At 43.8% G+C, this 17346-nt stretch overlaps 1 protein-coding gene across 4 annotated transcripts in view; it reads right to left on the bottom strand.

The window, feature by feature from the left end:
• HDX (highly divergent homeobox) overlaps positions 1-15182 on the bottom strand; it is a 35163-nt gene extending 19981 nt beyond the window's left edge. The window contains exons 1-3 of one of the 4 annotated variants that reach the window (XM_034434979.3): positions 14906-15182; positions 12307-12358; positions 3949-4095 (exon numbers count right to left, since the gene is read on the bottom strand). In XM_034434979.3, coding sequence (XP_034290870.1) covers positions 3949-4095; positions 12307-12324 — 165 coding nt within the window. In that variant the 5' untranslated portion in view covers positions 12325-12358; positions 14906-15182. Of the gene's footprint in view, positions 1-3948; positions 4096-12306; positions 12359-14236; positions 14458-14905 lie in introns of those variants that run through there. The other 3 variants (XM_034434980.3, XM_034434981.3, XM_034434982.3) reach the window with 3 other exon arrangements.
• Positions 15183-17346: the final 2164 nt, after the last annotated feature.

Raw genomic sequence — 17346 nt, forward strand, 5'->3', positions numbered from 1 at the left:
ACAGCTTAAAAGAGATAATCACACATTCTCCTTTTATTATTACTTTAGAGGTAATTCTTATCTAGATATACTTTTAATTTTCTCGATCATGGATTTTCGGGTGAGACTTCATTACCGCACAAGCATTTTCCTTAAGGTATTTGGTCCCGTCTTGTACAGTGATAACAAACGAAACCTGCAATTCATAGAGTATGCCGAACAGAAGCGTTACGATCATTGTATTCTGCTTTTTAGGTATTTTAACCGAGCATAATTTAGGCTACACTCCATCAAACTGATGCCCTTCAGATTGAGACCAGACAGTTTTGTTGCTACCTACAAAAAAAAAAAATGCCATTTCAATCTACAAACTCCTATCCAAATCTCAATCCTAAAATGTTTCCCTACGTCAGTGATGGTTAAGCACGCAATCCCCCAAATGCAATGCTTGGGTGGCTCCCCTGCATGCTCCCCGCCCCTGTACCATCCCCGCGCATGTGTGAGTGGCCCCCTGCACGTGTTCTGCCCCTGTGCACGCGTCCCCCACACCCCTGCCCCAAGCAGGTGCGCATCTCTGCGCATGTGCCCCATGCATGCATGCACACCCCCACATGCACCCCATCCCCTGCACATGCGTGCACAGCCCCCTGCATGCACCCCTGTGCATGCACAGCAGAGACCCCACGACCAGCTGGATGGCGGTAGGCACACCGCATGCACAGCGGAGCTGAACTGGGGCGACGGCTCTCGTGCCCAGAGTGGGCACTGCGTGCCACCTGTCACGGCCCTACGTCCTTTACCCTGACCTTAAAAAAGAGAAATAGACAAGTTTTGTGACAAAGAACACTCTCTAAAAACAACTGCCATAATCCAGAGGGTAATTCTTGCCACTCAATTTCATCTATTTTATTTATTTAATTATTAATCAAATTTGTATGGCCGCCTCTCTCACCAAAAGCGACTCTGGATTGAGCAAGGTAAATGGTTCTAGAAGTAACAGATGTAACAATAAACAAATCCACATAAAAAAAATAAACGTGTAAATAAAAACAAACTTAAAAACTGCTTGGGCAGAGAGAGGAGAAGAATGGCCACCTCAACAATGGAGCTAACTTAAGCATGTACCGTATCTGGTTCTCGGGGAGCATCAAGTCTAATAACATAACCAGATCTTGAGGGACATCCATGATGTCAAGAGGGATGAAGCTAATTTAATTTTGGGGAGAAGCATGTTCCATAAGGTGGGTCCAAGACAGAGAAGGCATGTCTCCTGAGGTCCACCAAATGTAGGTTCTTACCTGATGGTACCTAGAGCAGGTCTTCTCTGCCAGATCTAATGGAATGGGAAGGTGTAACTGGAGACAGGCAGTCCCTCAGGTAGCCCAGTCCCATGAAGGGCATCAAAGGTTAAAACCAGCATCTTTAATTGGGACTAGACGCAAACTAAAGGACACGGTGGCTCAGTGGCTAAGACGCTGAGCTTGTCAATTGAAAGGTCAGCAATTCAGCGGTTCAAATCCCTAGTGCCGCGTAATGGGGTGAGCTCCTGTTCCTTGTCCAGCTTCTGCCAACCTAGCAGTTTGAAAGCATGTAAAAAAATGCAAGTAGAAAAATAGGGACCACCTTTGGTGGGAAGGGAACAGCGTTCCATGCAGGGTGGATAAAAATCAATGGTTTTTTTAAAAAAATTTAAAAAAATCAGATTTTTTTTATTTAAATCGGATTTTTTTGATTTAAATCGGATTTTTTTAAATAAAATGCTTTTTGAGGAAAATATATTACCATCCAAAAGTTATTCCATCATGAAATAAAGATTAGTTTTTTAATTATGTAGAATAAGGCTGTATATGTTTAATTTTTTTGGTAAATAAATTCCATTAATCCATTCACAATGTCATGCTCTTCCAGAGGTTTTTGTAAGATTATTGGGCAGTTTCTCTGCGTACAAGATGCTTGGTTTACTTTTGCAGTTCTCAAAACTGAATTTGACTCAGCAGAGATCACATGCCTCTTCTTCACAGCAAAAATGTTATAACATGAACAGAGTTGAGAAAAAGACCTTAATCCTATCGTTCTACAAACCTATGAATACAGAATCAACCCCTTCAGTGCTAAGTTTCAAGAAGTTCAGTGAATAGAATAGAAACAATATTTTTCTGATTGTTTGGAGTGGAATAGATCTGCACAAGGAGAAAGTGAAACTAAGTGTGAGGAGGAAGGGGCAAGCAGACAAGCAGTACAAAATGAAAGTGAAACTTTCTGAGCACAATACTGCACAGCCACAAACAGACAAGTCTTTGGATCTTTTTGTGTGTATGACCTGAGGTTTATCACATTCTTTCCTTGGAGGAAAAAAACTATAATGGCGGCAGGCCGTAAAAGAGACCCAGTTTGGCAATATTTTAATGAAGTTCCTTTACCTATCGGTAAGGCAGGCATAAATCAGTTTGATTTAAATCAAATCCACCCTGGTTCCGTGCGCCTTTGGCGTTTTGTCATGCCGGCCACATGACCGGAGACATCTTTGGACAGCGCTGGCTCTTTGGCTTTGAAACAGAGATGAGCACCGCCCCCTAGAGTGGGGAACGACTAGCACATATGTGCAAGGGGAACCTTTCCCTTTCCCTTCACCGATGCAAACTGGCAGCTAACACAGCTCACAGAGCAGAGGGGTCACATGAGCTGTTCTGTTTTAACCTACTGTTAAAAGAATTAAGAAATTAAGAAAAAAGAACTAAGCTAAATCTTAACGTTTAACTAGGCTTGGCACCCACAACAATCGCTTTTATGAGCGAGGCATTTCTCACTCATTTCGCAAAAACAAACAAAATTTTCCCACCAAGCAGCCATTTAACTGGAAACTAGTAGAGGTGTTACGAAGCCAATTATAACAACCCGACTTGCCTAATATGGGGTTTTTTTCACAAGTACAATTTGTTGCATGAATGCTTTAAACTTACAGTTGCACATATACAATAATGTTTGTTTATTTATTTATTTCTTTATTGATTGATTGATTGGTTCGATTTATATGCCGCCTTTCTCTGGAGACTCAGGGTGGCTTACAATGCGTTAAGCAATAGCCTTCATACTTTTGTATATACCTGCTTAGTACGGCTTTCGGGGGCCCCCAAGCGGTGTTCTTTTTTTTATACAAAGTCAGCTTATTGCCCCCACAAACCGGGTCCTCATTTTACCTACCTCGAAAGGATGGAAGGCTGAGTCAACCTTGAGCCTGGTGAGATTTGAACTTGCAGTAATTGCAGGCAGCTGGTGTTACTTAACAGTGCTTTAGTCCGCTGCGCCACCAAGGCTCTTTCTAAATCCTTCCCAAATTATTATACGCAAAGGGACTCTTGTGCGTTTTATACCCACTGAAAATCTGTAGAGATTCTTGGCCATCCAGGTCATGGTTGTCCAAAAAGTGCTTTTTTTCAGGACTGTCTTGTTTTTTTCTGTTGAAGACGTTTTGCTTCTCATCCAAGAAGCTTCTTCAGCTCTGACAGGATAATCCTTCCATTCCCCACTATCCTGTCAGAGCTGAAGAAGCTTCTTGGATGAAGAAGCGAAACGTCTGCAACAGAAAAAGGCAAGGAAGTCCAGTTGCCTCCTGAAAAAAAGCACCTTTGCGTTTATACCCAGTGCAATAAACAAAGAAACAAAACAAGCAAACAAACAATAAATAAATAAATGCACTCTTCTTAAATTTAATCATTTTGTATTATATATTTACCTTTTTATCCTTTTGTAATCTGCAACAGCGAGATGGGTGGCATATAAGTTTAATAAATTTAATAAATAAAGTAGAACTCAGGTTTTCAATAGAAATTTCTAAACACACATTCTATTGAAGCATAAAGCTACTGATTTTTTCCCCCCACAGCTCCATGCCCTGTAGATAAGGTAAGCAAACACCTGTGTCTGTTAAGACTGTTATGTAAATTTGAGCATGGAAACCTCAGTACTTACCCTGACTACACTGAAGTCCAGCTTAGTTTCTTGTGCACACTGTAATATGAGCTGAAAGCAATTTTTACTCTGATTTGTCATTCCATTTTCATAGTAACGCTGCAATATCCTCTGTTGTTCTGCAGTAAATACAGAACGCAGATTCATCTAAAAATAAAAGAAGATACTCTGAAAAGAGGAATAATTTAATACTTACAGGGCATTAAAAAAAAAAAAGTACAGGCTCCCATTTATCTAAAGAAATAGAAAACTACAGCAGACTGAGTCTAATTTATTCCAGTTCCCCTGTGGATATTCTTAAATATAGTTTACAAACAACTCAGAAACAAAATGAAGCAGTAACTATTTACATACTGGAATTAAGTGTAGCTCAACACAAATAGAACTTCGATACTATTAAAATGATTAAAAGGTTTGTTTACAAGAGAAAAAAATGGGCTTGTAACACTCAACGAAAACAAGCAAAATAAACAAGAAAAGGGATACTGGGTGAAGTTGCAGACAGAGAGACACGATTGTGAAACCTAATTCAGTTTTTCCTAACCTGAATCTCTTTTATTGCTCCTGATGAATGCTAAGCTGAGACTAATGTGATTTGTAGTCTCAAGATATCTGGAAAGTTGCAGAGAGGACGGGTATAGCGGTCTGCTATCACTAAGCTCAAAGCTCTTGACTTGCAACACTTAGTGACCGTTTGAAGTTACAACGGCACTGAAAAAAGCGACTGGTGACCGTTTCTTTCACACTCACGACCGTCGTAGCGACTCCATGGTCACATGATCAAAATCCAGACGCTCGGCAACTGACTCGTAGTTACGATGGTTGCAGTGTGCTGGGATCATCTGATCCCCTTCCGACAAGCGAAGTCAATGGGGAGGCCGGATTCATTTAACAAAGGTGTTACTAGCTTAACAGCTGCAGTGATTCACTTTAACAACGGTGGCGTGAAAAGCCGTAAAATGGAGCAACATTCCGTTAACAAACATTTCACTTAGCAACCAAACTTTTGGGCTCAATTGTGATCGTAAGTCAAAAGACTGTATGGAGTTTATAAACACTACTTAACACTTTAGCTGGAAATGAGACATTATAGCATGAAATGAGCCAGATATGATTTGTCCAGTAATCTATAATGCCCTTATCATCATGGCTTCGAACAGAGGTCTTCAAAGTTGGCCGCTTTAAGACTTGTGGACTTCAACTCCCAGAATTCTCCCAGCATAGCTGGCTGGAGAATTCTGGGAGTTGAAGTCCACAAGTCTTAAAGCGGCCAACTTTGAAGACCTCTGGCTTAGAATGATGAGTTTATCCAACCCATGGCAAAATGTGACTTGTTTACACTGCAGTATTGCAGGCTAATTCTGCCGACTGCCAGCAGTTCGACTCTCACAGGCTCAAGGTTGAGCCGTGGTGGTGCAGTGGTTAGAATGCAGTACTGCAGGGCTGACTCACTGCTTCACTGCCAGCAGTGTTCGATCCTGACCGGCTCAAGATTGACTCAGCCTTCCATCCTTCCGAGGTCGGTAAAATGAGGATCCAGATTGTTAGGGGCAATAAGCTGACTCTGTAAACCACTTAGAGAGGGCTGTAAAACCCTGTGGAGCAGTACATAAGTCTAAATGCTATTAACATTGTTATGTTAATGCCAAACGTATGTTATGTTATATCGAACAGATTCTTTCAAGCATATTTTTCTTAACATTGTTGGTGACTTTGGCTAAGATGTACTCTGATTTTGTTGAATATTCAGAGGACTTGGGCTGCACCACCAGGAAGAGCCTGGACACTGCTTAAGCAGTTGCTTCTCCTGTTTTCTACTCCTGTTGTGCACTCACTTCTTTAATAACAGAGGTGAGCAAGATGCTGATCTATATCTCGGTTGAAAGTTGTTCCTCTTTTGACAACCTTGCATCAATGTATTGGGATTATCAATCAGGCTCTCAAAGGTGCCTATGGATTCCATTCTTTAAACAGAGAGACATCAAGTTTGATTGAAAAGTCGATAGCTGAAATGAAGCAAACACGAATGAAAACGACTTCCGATAGAAGTCAGTGAACAAAGAAATGGCACAAAGAAATCAATGCTATAAAAGCACTTCTGCTGAAGCCATTTCAAGATTGGTAGTTAGCTGTTATTTCTAGTATGTGTGCTGTAGCAATACCACTTAGACTTATATACCGCTTCACAGTGCTTTTACAGCCCTTTCTAAGCGGTTTACGGAGTCAGCCTCTTGCCCCCAACAATCTGGGTCTTCATTTTATCGACCTCGGAAGGATGGGAGACTGAGTCAACTTTGAGTCGGTCAGGATTGAACTGCTGGCTGTGGGCAGAGGAAGGAAGGAAGGGAGGGAGGGAGGGAGGGAGGGAGGAAGGAAGGAAAACAGCACTTAGACTTATATACTGCTTCACAGTGCTTTGACAGCCCTTTCTAAGCGGTTTAAAGAGTCAGCCTCTTGCCCCCCAACAATCTGGGTCTTCATTTTACCCACCTCGGAAGGATGGGAGACTGAGTCAACTTTGAGTCGGTCAGGATTGAACTGCTGGCTGTGGGCAGAGGAAGGAAGGAAGGGAGGGAGGGAGGGAGGGAGGGAGGAAGGAAGGAAAACAGCACTTAGACTTATATACTGCTTCACAGTGCTTTTACAGCCCTTTCTAAGCGGTTTACAGAGTCAGCATCTTGCCCCCCAACAATCTGGGTCTTCATTTTACCGACCTCGGAAGGATGGGAGACTGAGTCAACTTTGAGTCGGTCAGGATTGAACTGCTGGCTGTGGGCAGAGGGAGGGAGGGAGGGAGGGAGGGAGGGAGGGAGGGAGGAAGGAAGGAAGGAAGGAAGGAAGGAAGGAAGGAAGGAAGGAAGGAAAGAAGGAAGGAAAACAGCACTTAGACTTATATACTGCTTCACAGTGCTTTGACAGCCCTTTCTAAGCGGTTTACGGAGTCAGCCTCTTGCCCCCAACAATCTGGGTCTTCATTTTATCGACCTCGGAAGGATGGGAGACTGAGTCAACTTTGAGTCGGTCAGGATTGAACTGCTGGCTGTGGGCAGAGGAAGGAAGGAAGGGAGGGAGGGAGGGAGGGAGGGAGGGAGGAAGGAAGGAAAACAGCACTTAGACTTATATACTGCTTCACAGTGCTTTTACAGCCCTTTCTAAGCGGTTTACAGAGTCAGCATCTTGCCCCCAACAATCTGGGTCTTCATTTTATCGACCTCGGAAGGATGGGAGACTGAGTCAACTTTGAGTCGGTCAGGATTGAACTGCTGGCTGTGGGCAGAGGAAGGAAGGAAGGGAGGGAGGGAGGGAGGGAGGGAGGAAGGAAGGAAAACAGCACTTAGACTTATATACTGCTTCACAGTGCTTTGACAGCCCTTTCTAAGCGGTTTAAAGAGTCAGCCTCTTGCCCCCCAACAATCTGGGTCTTCATTTTACCCACCTCGGAAGGATGGGAGACTGAGTCAACTTTGAGTCGGTCAGGATTGAACTGCTGGCTGTGGGCAGAGGAAGGAAGGAAGGGAGGGAGGGAGGGAGGGAGGGAGGAAGGAAGGAAAACAGCACTTAGACTTATATACTGCTTCACAGTGCTTTTACAGCCCTTTCTAAGCGGTTTACAGAGTCAGCATCTTGCCCCCCAACAATCTGGGTCTTCATTTTACCGACCTCGGAAGGATGGGAGACTGAGTCAACTTTGAGTCGGTCAGGATTGAACTGCTGGCTGTGGGCAGAGGGAGGGAGGGAGGGAGGGAGGGAGGGAGGGAGGGAGGAAGGAAGGAAGGAAGGAAGGAAGGAAGGAAGGAAGGAAGGAAGGAAAGAAGGAAGGAAAACAGCACTTAGACTTATATACTGCTTCACAGTGCTTTGACAGCCCTTTCTAAGCGGTTTACGGAGTCAGCCTCTTGCCCCCAACAATCTGGGTCTTCATTTTATCGACCTCGGAAGGATGGGAGACTGAGTCAACTTTGAGTCGGTCAGGATTGAACTGCTGGCTGTGGGCAGAGGAAGGAAGGAAGGGAGGGAGGGAGGGAGGGAGGGAGGGAGGAAGGAAGGAAAACAGCACTTAGACTTATATACTGCTTCACAGTGCTTTTACAGCCCTTTCTAAGCGGTTTACAGAGTCAGCATCTTGCCCCCCAACAATCTGGGTCCTCATTTTACCCACCTCGGAAGGATGGAAGGTTGAGTCAACCTTGAGCTGGTCAGGATCGAACTGCTGGCAGTGAAGCAGTGAGTTAGCCCTGCAGTACTGCATTCTAACCACTGCACCACCACACTGAGACTCAATGGTTCTGGGCTGAGCGATAACAACCATCCTTACCGTTATTAACTTACAGGTAGTCCTTGACTTACAACAGTTTGTTTAGTGACTGTTCAAAGTTACAACAGCACTAAAAAAAGTGGCTGATTACTGTTTCTCACACTTAAAACCCTTGCAGCCTCCCCATGGTCATGTGACCAAAATTGGCAACTGGTTCATATTTATGACAGTCGCAGTGTCCTGGGCTCATATGATCCCCATTTGCCTCCTTTCGACAAGCAAAGTCAATGGGGAAGCCAGATTCCACTTAACAACCGTGTTACTAACTTAACAACTGCAGAGATTCACTTAACAATGGTGGCAATAAAGGTTGTAAAATGGGGCAAAATTCACTTTATCTCCCTTAGCAACAGAAATGATGGACTCAATTGCGGTCGAGGACCACGTGTATTTTAAAGTAAATGTGATCACATCAGATGCGCCCATAATAGATCATTAAAGCGTTTTGCTTGCTTTTCTATTTCAGAAAAGTTGACAGGATCACCTAAATGATTTATACCTAGGCCAACCGATCTCTTTATTTCAGAACAACAGAATAACAGAATTGGAAGGGACCTTGGAGGTCTTCTAGTCCAACCCTCTGCTGAAGTGGAAAACCCTATACTATTTCAGATAAATGGTTGTCCAATCTCTTCTTAAAAATCTCCAGTGTTGGAGCCCCCACAACTTCTGAAGGCAAGTCATTCCATTCATTAATCACTCCACAAGTAGCTTCTGGTACATATAAAATAATGGCATGATACATTTCTTTATCTTTAAGGTGGCAAAAGATGTGTGTTATATGTACTACGAATAAATGAATTGCACATTTGTTCTTCTCTAGCTCTATTGTGAAGGCAGCCATATGCTCACTTCCAGAGAATGCGTAAATTGGCTAGAACCACTCCGAGGATCCCCCCCCCTTATTATGATGCTAAAAACACAAGTATTGGCACATCAACACAAATGCCTCTCTAAAACACAAGCTTAGACTTAATTGAAAAACCATATAAATGTATAACCCCTTGTAATTTTCACACCACAAAACAACAAATAAATAGAGCCTTCTACTACTATAACCACATAGCAAACCTCAGGATGAATAAGGTTTAAAGTAGAGTAGATGTTATTCTTCACTGCCATAATTGAGAGAGCCAGTTTGGTCTAGTGGTTAAGGCACCAGGCTAGAAAACAAGAGATCGTGAGTTCAAGTCTTGCCTTAGCCAGGAAAGCCAGCCGAGTGCCAAAGCCATTAAGGGCCACTCACCAGGAGACAGTGAGTTCTAGTCCCACCTTAGACATGAAACCAGCTGGGTGACCTTAGACCAGTCACTCTCTCTCAACCCAACCCACCTCACAGGGTTGTTGTGGGGAAAATAAGAGGAAGAGGAAGGAAGTTGTGTTGGATGAGATCACTGCCTTGAGTTATTGGTAAAAATAATAAAGGCGGGAAATGAATGAATGAAGACACAAATAAGCAATGCAATGCAACCTATCAGAACCATTCGTACTCATATTGTATTTTATAAAATACAAATTTTGTTCCTTGCTGGCAAGTTGCAAAGAAGATACAGATACTGTTTCTGGAGCTATGAGTGATTCTGCATGTTTTTCCCCAGAAATTTCGATAAGCTAACTTTTAATCAGACTGCCACCTAAACACAACAGAAATTGGTGCTGCCCATACCATGCTTTCTCCTTAAGTATATTAATCTACTGTCCATGTTTATTTGACGACGGCATAAACAGAAAAACGAAGAACATTATGAGGCCTTTGAGCTCTGGTGCTGAGCGCTAAAGAATGGAAGCCTTTGAACTCTGGTGCTGGAGAAGACTCTTGTGAGTCCCTTGGACTGCAAGGCGATCAAACTGGTCAGTCCTGGAGGAGATCAACCCTGACTGCTCTTTAGAAGGCCAGATCCTGAAGATGAAACTCAAATACTTTGGCCACCTAATGAGAAGGAAGGACTCCCTGGAGAAGAGCCTAATGCTGGGAACGATTGAGAGCAAAAGAAGAAGGGGATGACAGAGAACGAGGTGGGTGGATGGAGTCACTGAAGTAGTCTACGTGAGCTTAAATGGTCTCCGGGGATGGTAGAGGACAGGAAGGTCTGGAGGAACATTGTCCATGGGGTTGCGATGGGTCGGACACGACTTCACAACTAACAACAGCAAAATAACATGCTTTCTACTTAAGTATATTAATCTACTGTCCATGTTTATTTGAGGAAGGCATGAACAGAAAAATGAAGAACCATTATAGCAAACTGAGCAACCACATAGTAAGTCTGGCATATGAAAGCTAACAGAAGAAATGCTTGTTTGCAACCAACATGCAATTAGTTGCAACTCACAAAACCCCAGGGTTGGATCGAACTCCAGCTGAGAAAGAAAACCAGCCTTTTTTCTTTTTCTAATGAAAAGGACCTTTGATTTGACTGAATGCTTCGGTTTACTACCTTATATCTACTCTATTATTGTGCCAGATATTGATTCGAAACGATGACAAAAACTACCTTGGTAGAGAAACAAAGAGAAACAAAGTTGTGGGGTGTTCCATCACTGGAGGCCTTTAAAAGAAGAGATTGGACGGCCGTTTGTCTGGAATGGTCTAGGAGGGTCTCCTGCTTGAGAAGGGGGTTGGACTAGAAGACCGAGAAGGTCCCCCCAAAAAACTCTGTTATTCTGCTATATAATAAATACGAGAGCCAGTTTGATTGTAGTGATGGTTAATAAACCAGGAGATGGTGAATTCTAGGTCTCCCTTTGAAAGCCAATCTCTCTCTGCCCAACCTAACTCACAGGATTGCGGTGGGGAAAAGAGGACATGGCAGGGGAACCAAGTATTTTTACACTGAATTATATGTAAAAAGGGGAGGGGTAAAACCATCTCCCATTGTCCTGTGCGCTCCCACAGAGCGGGCCTCCTCAGGGTGCCGTCAGCCAGACAATGTCGGCTGGCGGCCGCCAGGGGGAGAGCGTTCTCTGTGGGAGCGCCGACCCTCTGGAACGGGTTGCCCGCCGGGCTTAGGACAGCCCCCGACCTCCTCTCCTTCTGCCACGAACTGAAGACGTGGCTCTTTCATCAAATGGGCTGACCCGTTGGGGGATTTTTACATTGAAATAATTTTAAGTAATTTTTAATTGGATTTTAATTTTTGTGTAATTTTCGAATTTGTTGAATGTCTCTTTGTAAGCCGCCCTGAGTCCTTCGGGAGAAGGGCGGCATATAAATTACATAAATAAAAAATAAAATCAATCAATCAATCAATCTGGCTGACCATGAGACCAACTATCATTGTAATACCATGTTTCCCCGAAAATAAGACCCTGTCTTATATTTTTTTGAACCCTGAAATAAGCGCTTGGCCTTATTGCCATGTGCTCAAGAATAGAATAGATTTTTTTATTGGCCAAGTGTGATTGGACACACAAGGAATTTGTCTTTGGGTGCATACGCTCTCAGTGTACATGAAAGAAAAGATACATTCATCAAGAATCATAAGATACAACACTTAATGATAGTCACTTAATGATACTCAAAAGCCCGATTGGGCTTATTATCAGGGGATGTCTTATTTGGGGGCAAAACAGGGTAGTACAATTCCCAATTATCTCTTTCAATATTTTAAATAAACGTTGGGACAATATGAAAAAGAAAAAAATAAAAAATAAATTAAAAAAAATAAAAAAAAATAAAAAAAAATAAAACAGGCAAACATATCACAGGGATGGATTTGAAACCTAATCATCACAGAAACCCTCCCCAGCTTCAGATATCAATTTCTAAACATGGATTAGAGACCCTGCAAACTGGTATCTCCCATGTCAGGAGGCCAGGAAGGGTAATAAGGCTTTATAATAATAATTTTAAAAAATGTAGCCGAGAGATTTATTGGAACCAACAGGAATGTATTCTCCCTTACAGCTGCCAGCTCTGGGATTGACCAAAGCAATCTCAGCTTGACGCCGGCTTAAAATTAGACTAGACAAATTACATAACTTAGTGTCATGACTTCAAAGCACTTTATATATAACCACATAAAGCAACCCCTCCCTATTACCTCCATATTGTAGATCATGGGTGGGTACTGCACTGAAGCCACATCTCACTCCCTGAAATTATTAAGCAACGCTGTAATTCAAAGCACAAGTCTACAGAATACCAGTATCAGCTGAATCATGTATTCCTTTATTTGTTTATCTATTCATCCATTTATTCATTCATTCAATTTCTATAGCCACCCATCCCAATCCAATTGACGGTCATTAATATGGCAACCAAAAGTTCATCGTCATAAAAGTATTTTTCCCCAAACTGAAGGACATTACATTGAACTCTTGGCACCTTTCTGGTCACTATTCAAACTGTTTTAAAAGAAAAATGAATGAAACCACGAAAGACCAGTGCATATGCATATGAACCTGCTCATTCCCCAAAAGCATAATTGTCTGTTCCAATGTTTTCACAGACTGGCAACAAGGTGACACCTTGCCTTGGTGTCTTCGGAGAAAGGCGGCATATAAATTGAACTAATAAATAAATATTCCCCAAAGCTCACGGTGCCATTCATGCTTTTGCATTTGAGGCATGACATTGAAACCATTTTATTTTATTCCCACCGACACCTGTTTGCATAACTGTTGCCAACTTCTATGCTTTTTTTTTTAAGCTTCCTTTGTTCTGCCGTGTCCTACTTTGGACATATGCAATATGTTGACTAATGGAAAACTTACAATTTTCTTACCACACTGAGCTGACTAATATAATACAGGTTTCATTTCAAAGTCAAATTAAGCAGAATAGAATAAAATAGAATAGAGAGTAGAGGGTAGGGTAGGGTAGGGTAGGGTAGGGTAGGGTAGGGTAGAGTAGAGTAGAGTAGAGTAGAGTAGAGTAGAGTAGAGTAGAGTAGAGTAGAATAGAATAGAATAGAATAGAATAGAATAGAATAGAATAGAATAGAATAGAATAGGTGGAGTGGAGTGGAGTGGAGTGGAGTGGAGTGGAGTGGAATGGAATGGAATGGAATGGAATGGAATAGAATAGAATAGAATAGAATAGAATAGAATAGAATAGAATAGAATAGAATAGAAAAGAAAATGTTGAGTGGAGTGGAATGGAATGGAATAGGATAGGATAGGATATAGAAAAGAAAAGAAAAGAAAAGAAAAGAAAAGAAAAGAAAAGAAAAGAAAAGAAAAGAAACGAAGATAGGATAGGATATAGAATAGAATAGAATAGAATAGAATAGAATAGAATAGAATAGAATAGAATAGAATAGAATAGAATAGGAATCATAAATAAATAAATAGATCAGACAATTCACAGGGCCCATTTCATGCATTCCCAATGGGAAATGCAAACTCATCTTTACATTTAAGTTAAATTAAACTAAGCAAAACTGTTTTCTGAAATACCAGAACCTTGCAATGCTCCCATTTTCAAAGCACTGATCAGTTACTTGCAGAAGACTAGTTATGGAATAACGTCTGTCCCTACAAGAGGCGTTACTTAATCCCTTGATTCCTAGAGAGAGATCTTTAGCGCAGCAGCCTAGATGACACATATTAACCTGCATAGTGAGTCTTTCTCAACCTTTAGGATGTCTCTACTCCTGACTCCCAGAATTCCTCAGCCTTAAGCTGTGTGGATTTCAACTCCCAGAATCCCCCAGGCAAATTGCTGGTTGAGGAATTTGGGAGCTGAGGTCCACAGAATTTAGGGTCTCCAAGATTGAAAAACACTGCACTAATCCATGGTTTAACAAACCATGTTTCATTGAATGAAATCAACTGTCTGGCTTTCCTATGTACAACACTATGATATAAAATATATGGAAAACCTTTTGATTGGGTTCACACACTGAGCCAATAAACTGTTAGGCATTTTATAGCATGAGAAGTACTGATGCAGAGACAGAAATAATAACTTTTTAAAATAGACAAAAGCCTATTTCGGTAAAACTCCAGGCAGGTGACTCAAAAAGCTACCTCGATGCTTCTCCCCGACTCCAACTCATTCTTTTGGTAGATCGCATAAGATACGTTCGCAAACCACTTTAAAAAAAAAAAAAGTAAAAGAACTGGCTGCCTGCATGAAAAGCAAGCGCCGAACCGACACCAAAGGTATTTTGGACCTCGCCGGCCGCCTTCATCCTCTCCACACACAGACACACACACCCGCCCACCTGTCCAAATCGACTTTTACGTACAAAAAAAAGACGAAGGTACGTAAAGCGAGGGCAGTCCGGCGACGGGGCGCCCTTCTGCGCAGGCGCAGCCTTCCCCTCGCGCTCTCCAGCCGACGGCTCCAAGCGTCTCTTGCCGCAGATCGAGCGAGGCGAGCGGCACGCATGCGCGCCCCGAGTTCTGCTCCGCGAGCTCCGGACTGAAGCCCCGAACGAAACTCGTCAATTCTTTCTCTCTTTATTTTTATTTTATTTTTTTGTTTGTCCCCCACTTTCTCCCGTCGGCGCCTTTGCCCGCCAAGCCGTAAAGCGAGGAAGGGCCGTTCTGACAGGCCCACCCTCGACAAGGCCTGGCGGGAAGGCCGGCCCCCCCCACCTACCTCCCCCACAGTCGCCCCTCCCCCCTCCGGGGCCGCGCGCCCTCCCCCCCTCCCCGCCCGCCAGCCCAAGCCCCCCCTTCTACCGGACCCACCGTGCTCTGTGGGGCGGGCGGGGCGGCCACGGGGGGCCCCAGGGCTCCGAATTCAGCCGGTTTCGGCTGGGTCGGTCCCGGCGTCACACAATGAAATCAGCGCCTCCGATCATTAATTCTCATCATGATCGTGACGTCAGCGTAGACAGCGGCCAATCGCCGCTCGAGATCAGCGCCGGCCGGGACAGTCTCTGCCCCCGCCTCTCAGCCTCGGGGGGGAGAGAGGCTCTTGCGAGGAACAGCCCCGGCTTGGAAGGGTGGCGCGCGCGAACGCGGCGGGGGGGGGGAAGAGTCCAGCGCGCGCGCTTCGAAAGAACAGCGGCGGCGGAGGGGGGGGGAGATGCTTGGCCGGCAACAGCCAGCCAGCCTGGCCGGGAGGGAGGGAGGAGCGCCACGTTCCGGGAACGGCGGCGAGTCCGCCAGGCTTTTTCCCCCCCCCCCTGGGATTTGCAAAGGAGGATGAAGCGGGGGGGGGGGAGAGAGCGGTGGTGCATCCCGCCCCTTCGCTTCCCCGCAGGCATGGTGGGGGTCTTCAGGGGGCGTCAAGGGATAGGGGGGACGGGTCGTGGCTTCCCACCTGTTCCTGTTGGAAGGACCGCGATGGACCCTCTTTGCAAAGAAAAAAAAAGCCCAAAACTGCCATGCAACCACTTGGCAGCTGGGTTAGGGTACGAATTGCAGCCCTTCGTTGGGCTGCAAAAATCAGCCGTGGGGAGTTGGGGGGGGGGCTTTCCCGGCTAAACCTTTTCTTCCCCCCCCCACCCCCTTAGGGGGGGGGAAAGCGCTCCTGAATTGCATCCGCCGCTCCGTTTTTCCGTTGCTTTTGCAGGAGTTGGATTCGTGCAGGACTTAAAAGGGAGGGGGGCTTGGGGGGTGGGGGTAGAAGACGTAAAGAGAGTTTGGTTATGCAAGTTTACCTGCGGGCGAAACGACCTCCAGGTCCCATCTTCTCCTTTGCAATTCAAGGGGAATTGGCTGCAGCGTGAAAAACCGGGGACCCAAAGGTGCTTTTTTTATACTCCTTGCCGGTGGTGAAATTCAATTTTTTTTTTTTACTACAGGTTCTGTGGGCGTGGCTTGTGGGTGTGGCGTGGCTTGGCTTGGTGGGCGTGGCAGGGGAAGAAGACTGCAAAATCCCCATTCGCTCCCTACTCCAGGGGAAGGATACTGCAAAATCCCCATTCCCTCCCTACTCCAGGGGAAGGATACTGCAAAATCCCCCTCCCCACTCCAGGGTAAGGATACTGCAAAGTCTCCATTCCCTCCCCACTCCTGGGGGAAGGATATTGCAAAGTCTCCATTCCCATCCCGGGGCCAGCCAGAGGTGGTATTTGCCGGTTCTCCGAACTACTCAAAATTTCCGCTACCGGTTCTCCAGAACCTGCTGGATTTCATCCCTGCTCTTTGCAAACATTCCTCCCTTCCCCACCAGCCAGCCAGAGCTGAAGAAGCATGGAGAAGTGAATTGTTTTCAAAGAAAAACAAAGCAAGCCCAGTTGCCTCTTGGAAAAGGTATAATAATCAGAATAACAGTTTTGGACCCTCAAGTCAACCTTGGTTCCTGAGTGACTGTCTGGACAAGCTTATTGCTATATGTCGTATTTTATTTCATAGCTTTCCTCATGATTCGGATACTCTTAATTTGTCCTCGCAATAAGATCTGGAGGATCAGCTCCATTGTAATTGGTCAACTAATAAATTCAAATAAATATCAACTGCGTGATGGTGTTAAAAGTGGTGATTGCTTTCTCAATCAGCATTGTACGGTATTTAAGCATTTTTATCCCAACTTTTATAAAAGGATCTTGCCTTGAGATGAAATCATATCTATGTATATTTCCATGAATCTAAAATACATCAAAGAGCTTGGACTGGAATAAGAATAACAGTTGGAAAGTCCTTAGAAATCTAGTCTAATGTACTCAGGCAGGAAACCCTACACCACTTCAGACAAATGGTTGTCCAATCTCTTCTTAAAAACTTCCAGTGTTGGAGCATTTACAACTTCTAGAGGCATCCACTAATTCATTGTTCTAACTGTCAGGAAATTTCTCCTTAGTTCTAGGTTGCTTCACTCCTTGAATAGCTTCCATCCATTGCGTCTTGTCCTACCTTCAGGAGCTCTGCAGAATAATAGAACTAAGTAATGGAATTAGGTAGGAATGAAGTAGGCCAACATATTAAAATATTTTTAATATATTCTTCAGATTTATATTGATACCCATCACTTATACTGTTGAAATGTATGAGGAATTTTCCCCAATAAATTACACAGTAATTACAAATGTTTTGAGATGGAACATTTTTTTAATATAATTTTAATTACTGCTAAGAAAATTGTTTTGTGTATATACACATATATTTTTGTGTGAAATGAATTGGAATTGTGCCTACAGCATAACTAGGTCTTCCAGTTATTTATTATTATTATTTTTTGAAGT

The sequence above is a fragment of the Pantherophis guttatus genome, chromosome 12, assembly GCF_059756535.1.
Source record: "Pantherophis guttatus breed Tessera chromosome 12, ASM5975653v1, whole genome shotgun sequence".
In the NCBI taxonomy this organism is placed as follows: domain Eukaryota; kingdom Metazoa; phylum Chordata; class Lepidosauria; order Squamata; family Colubridae; genus Pantherophis; species Pantherophis guttatus.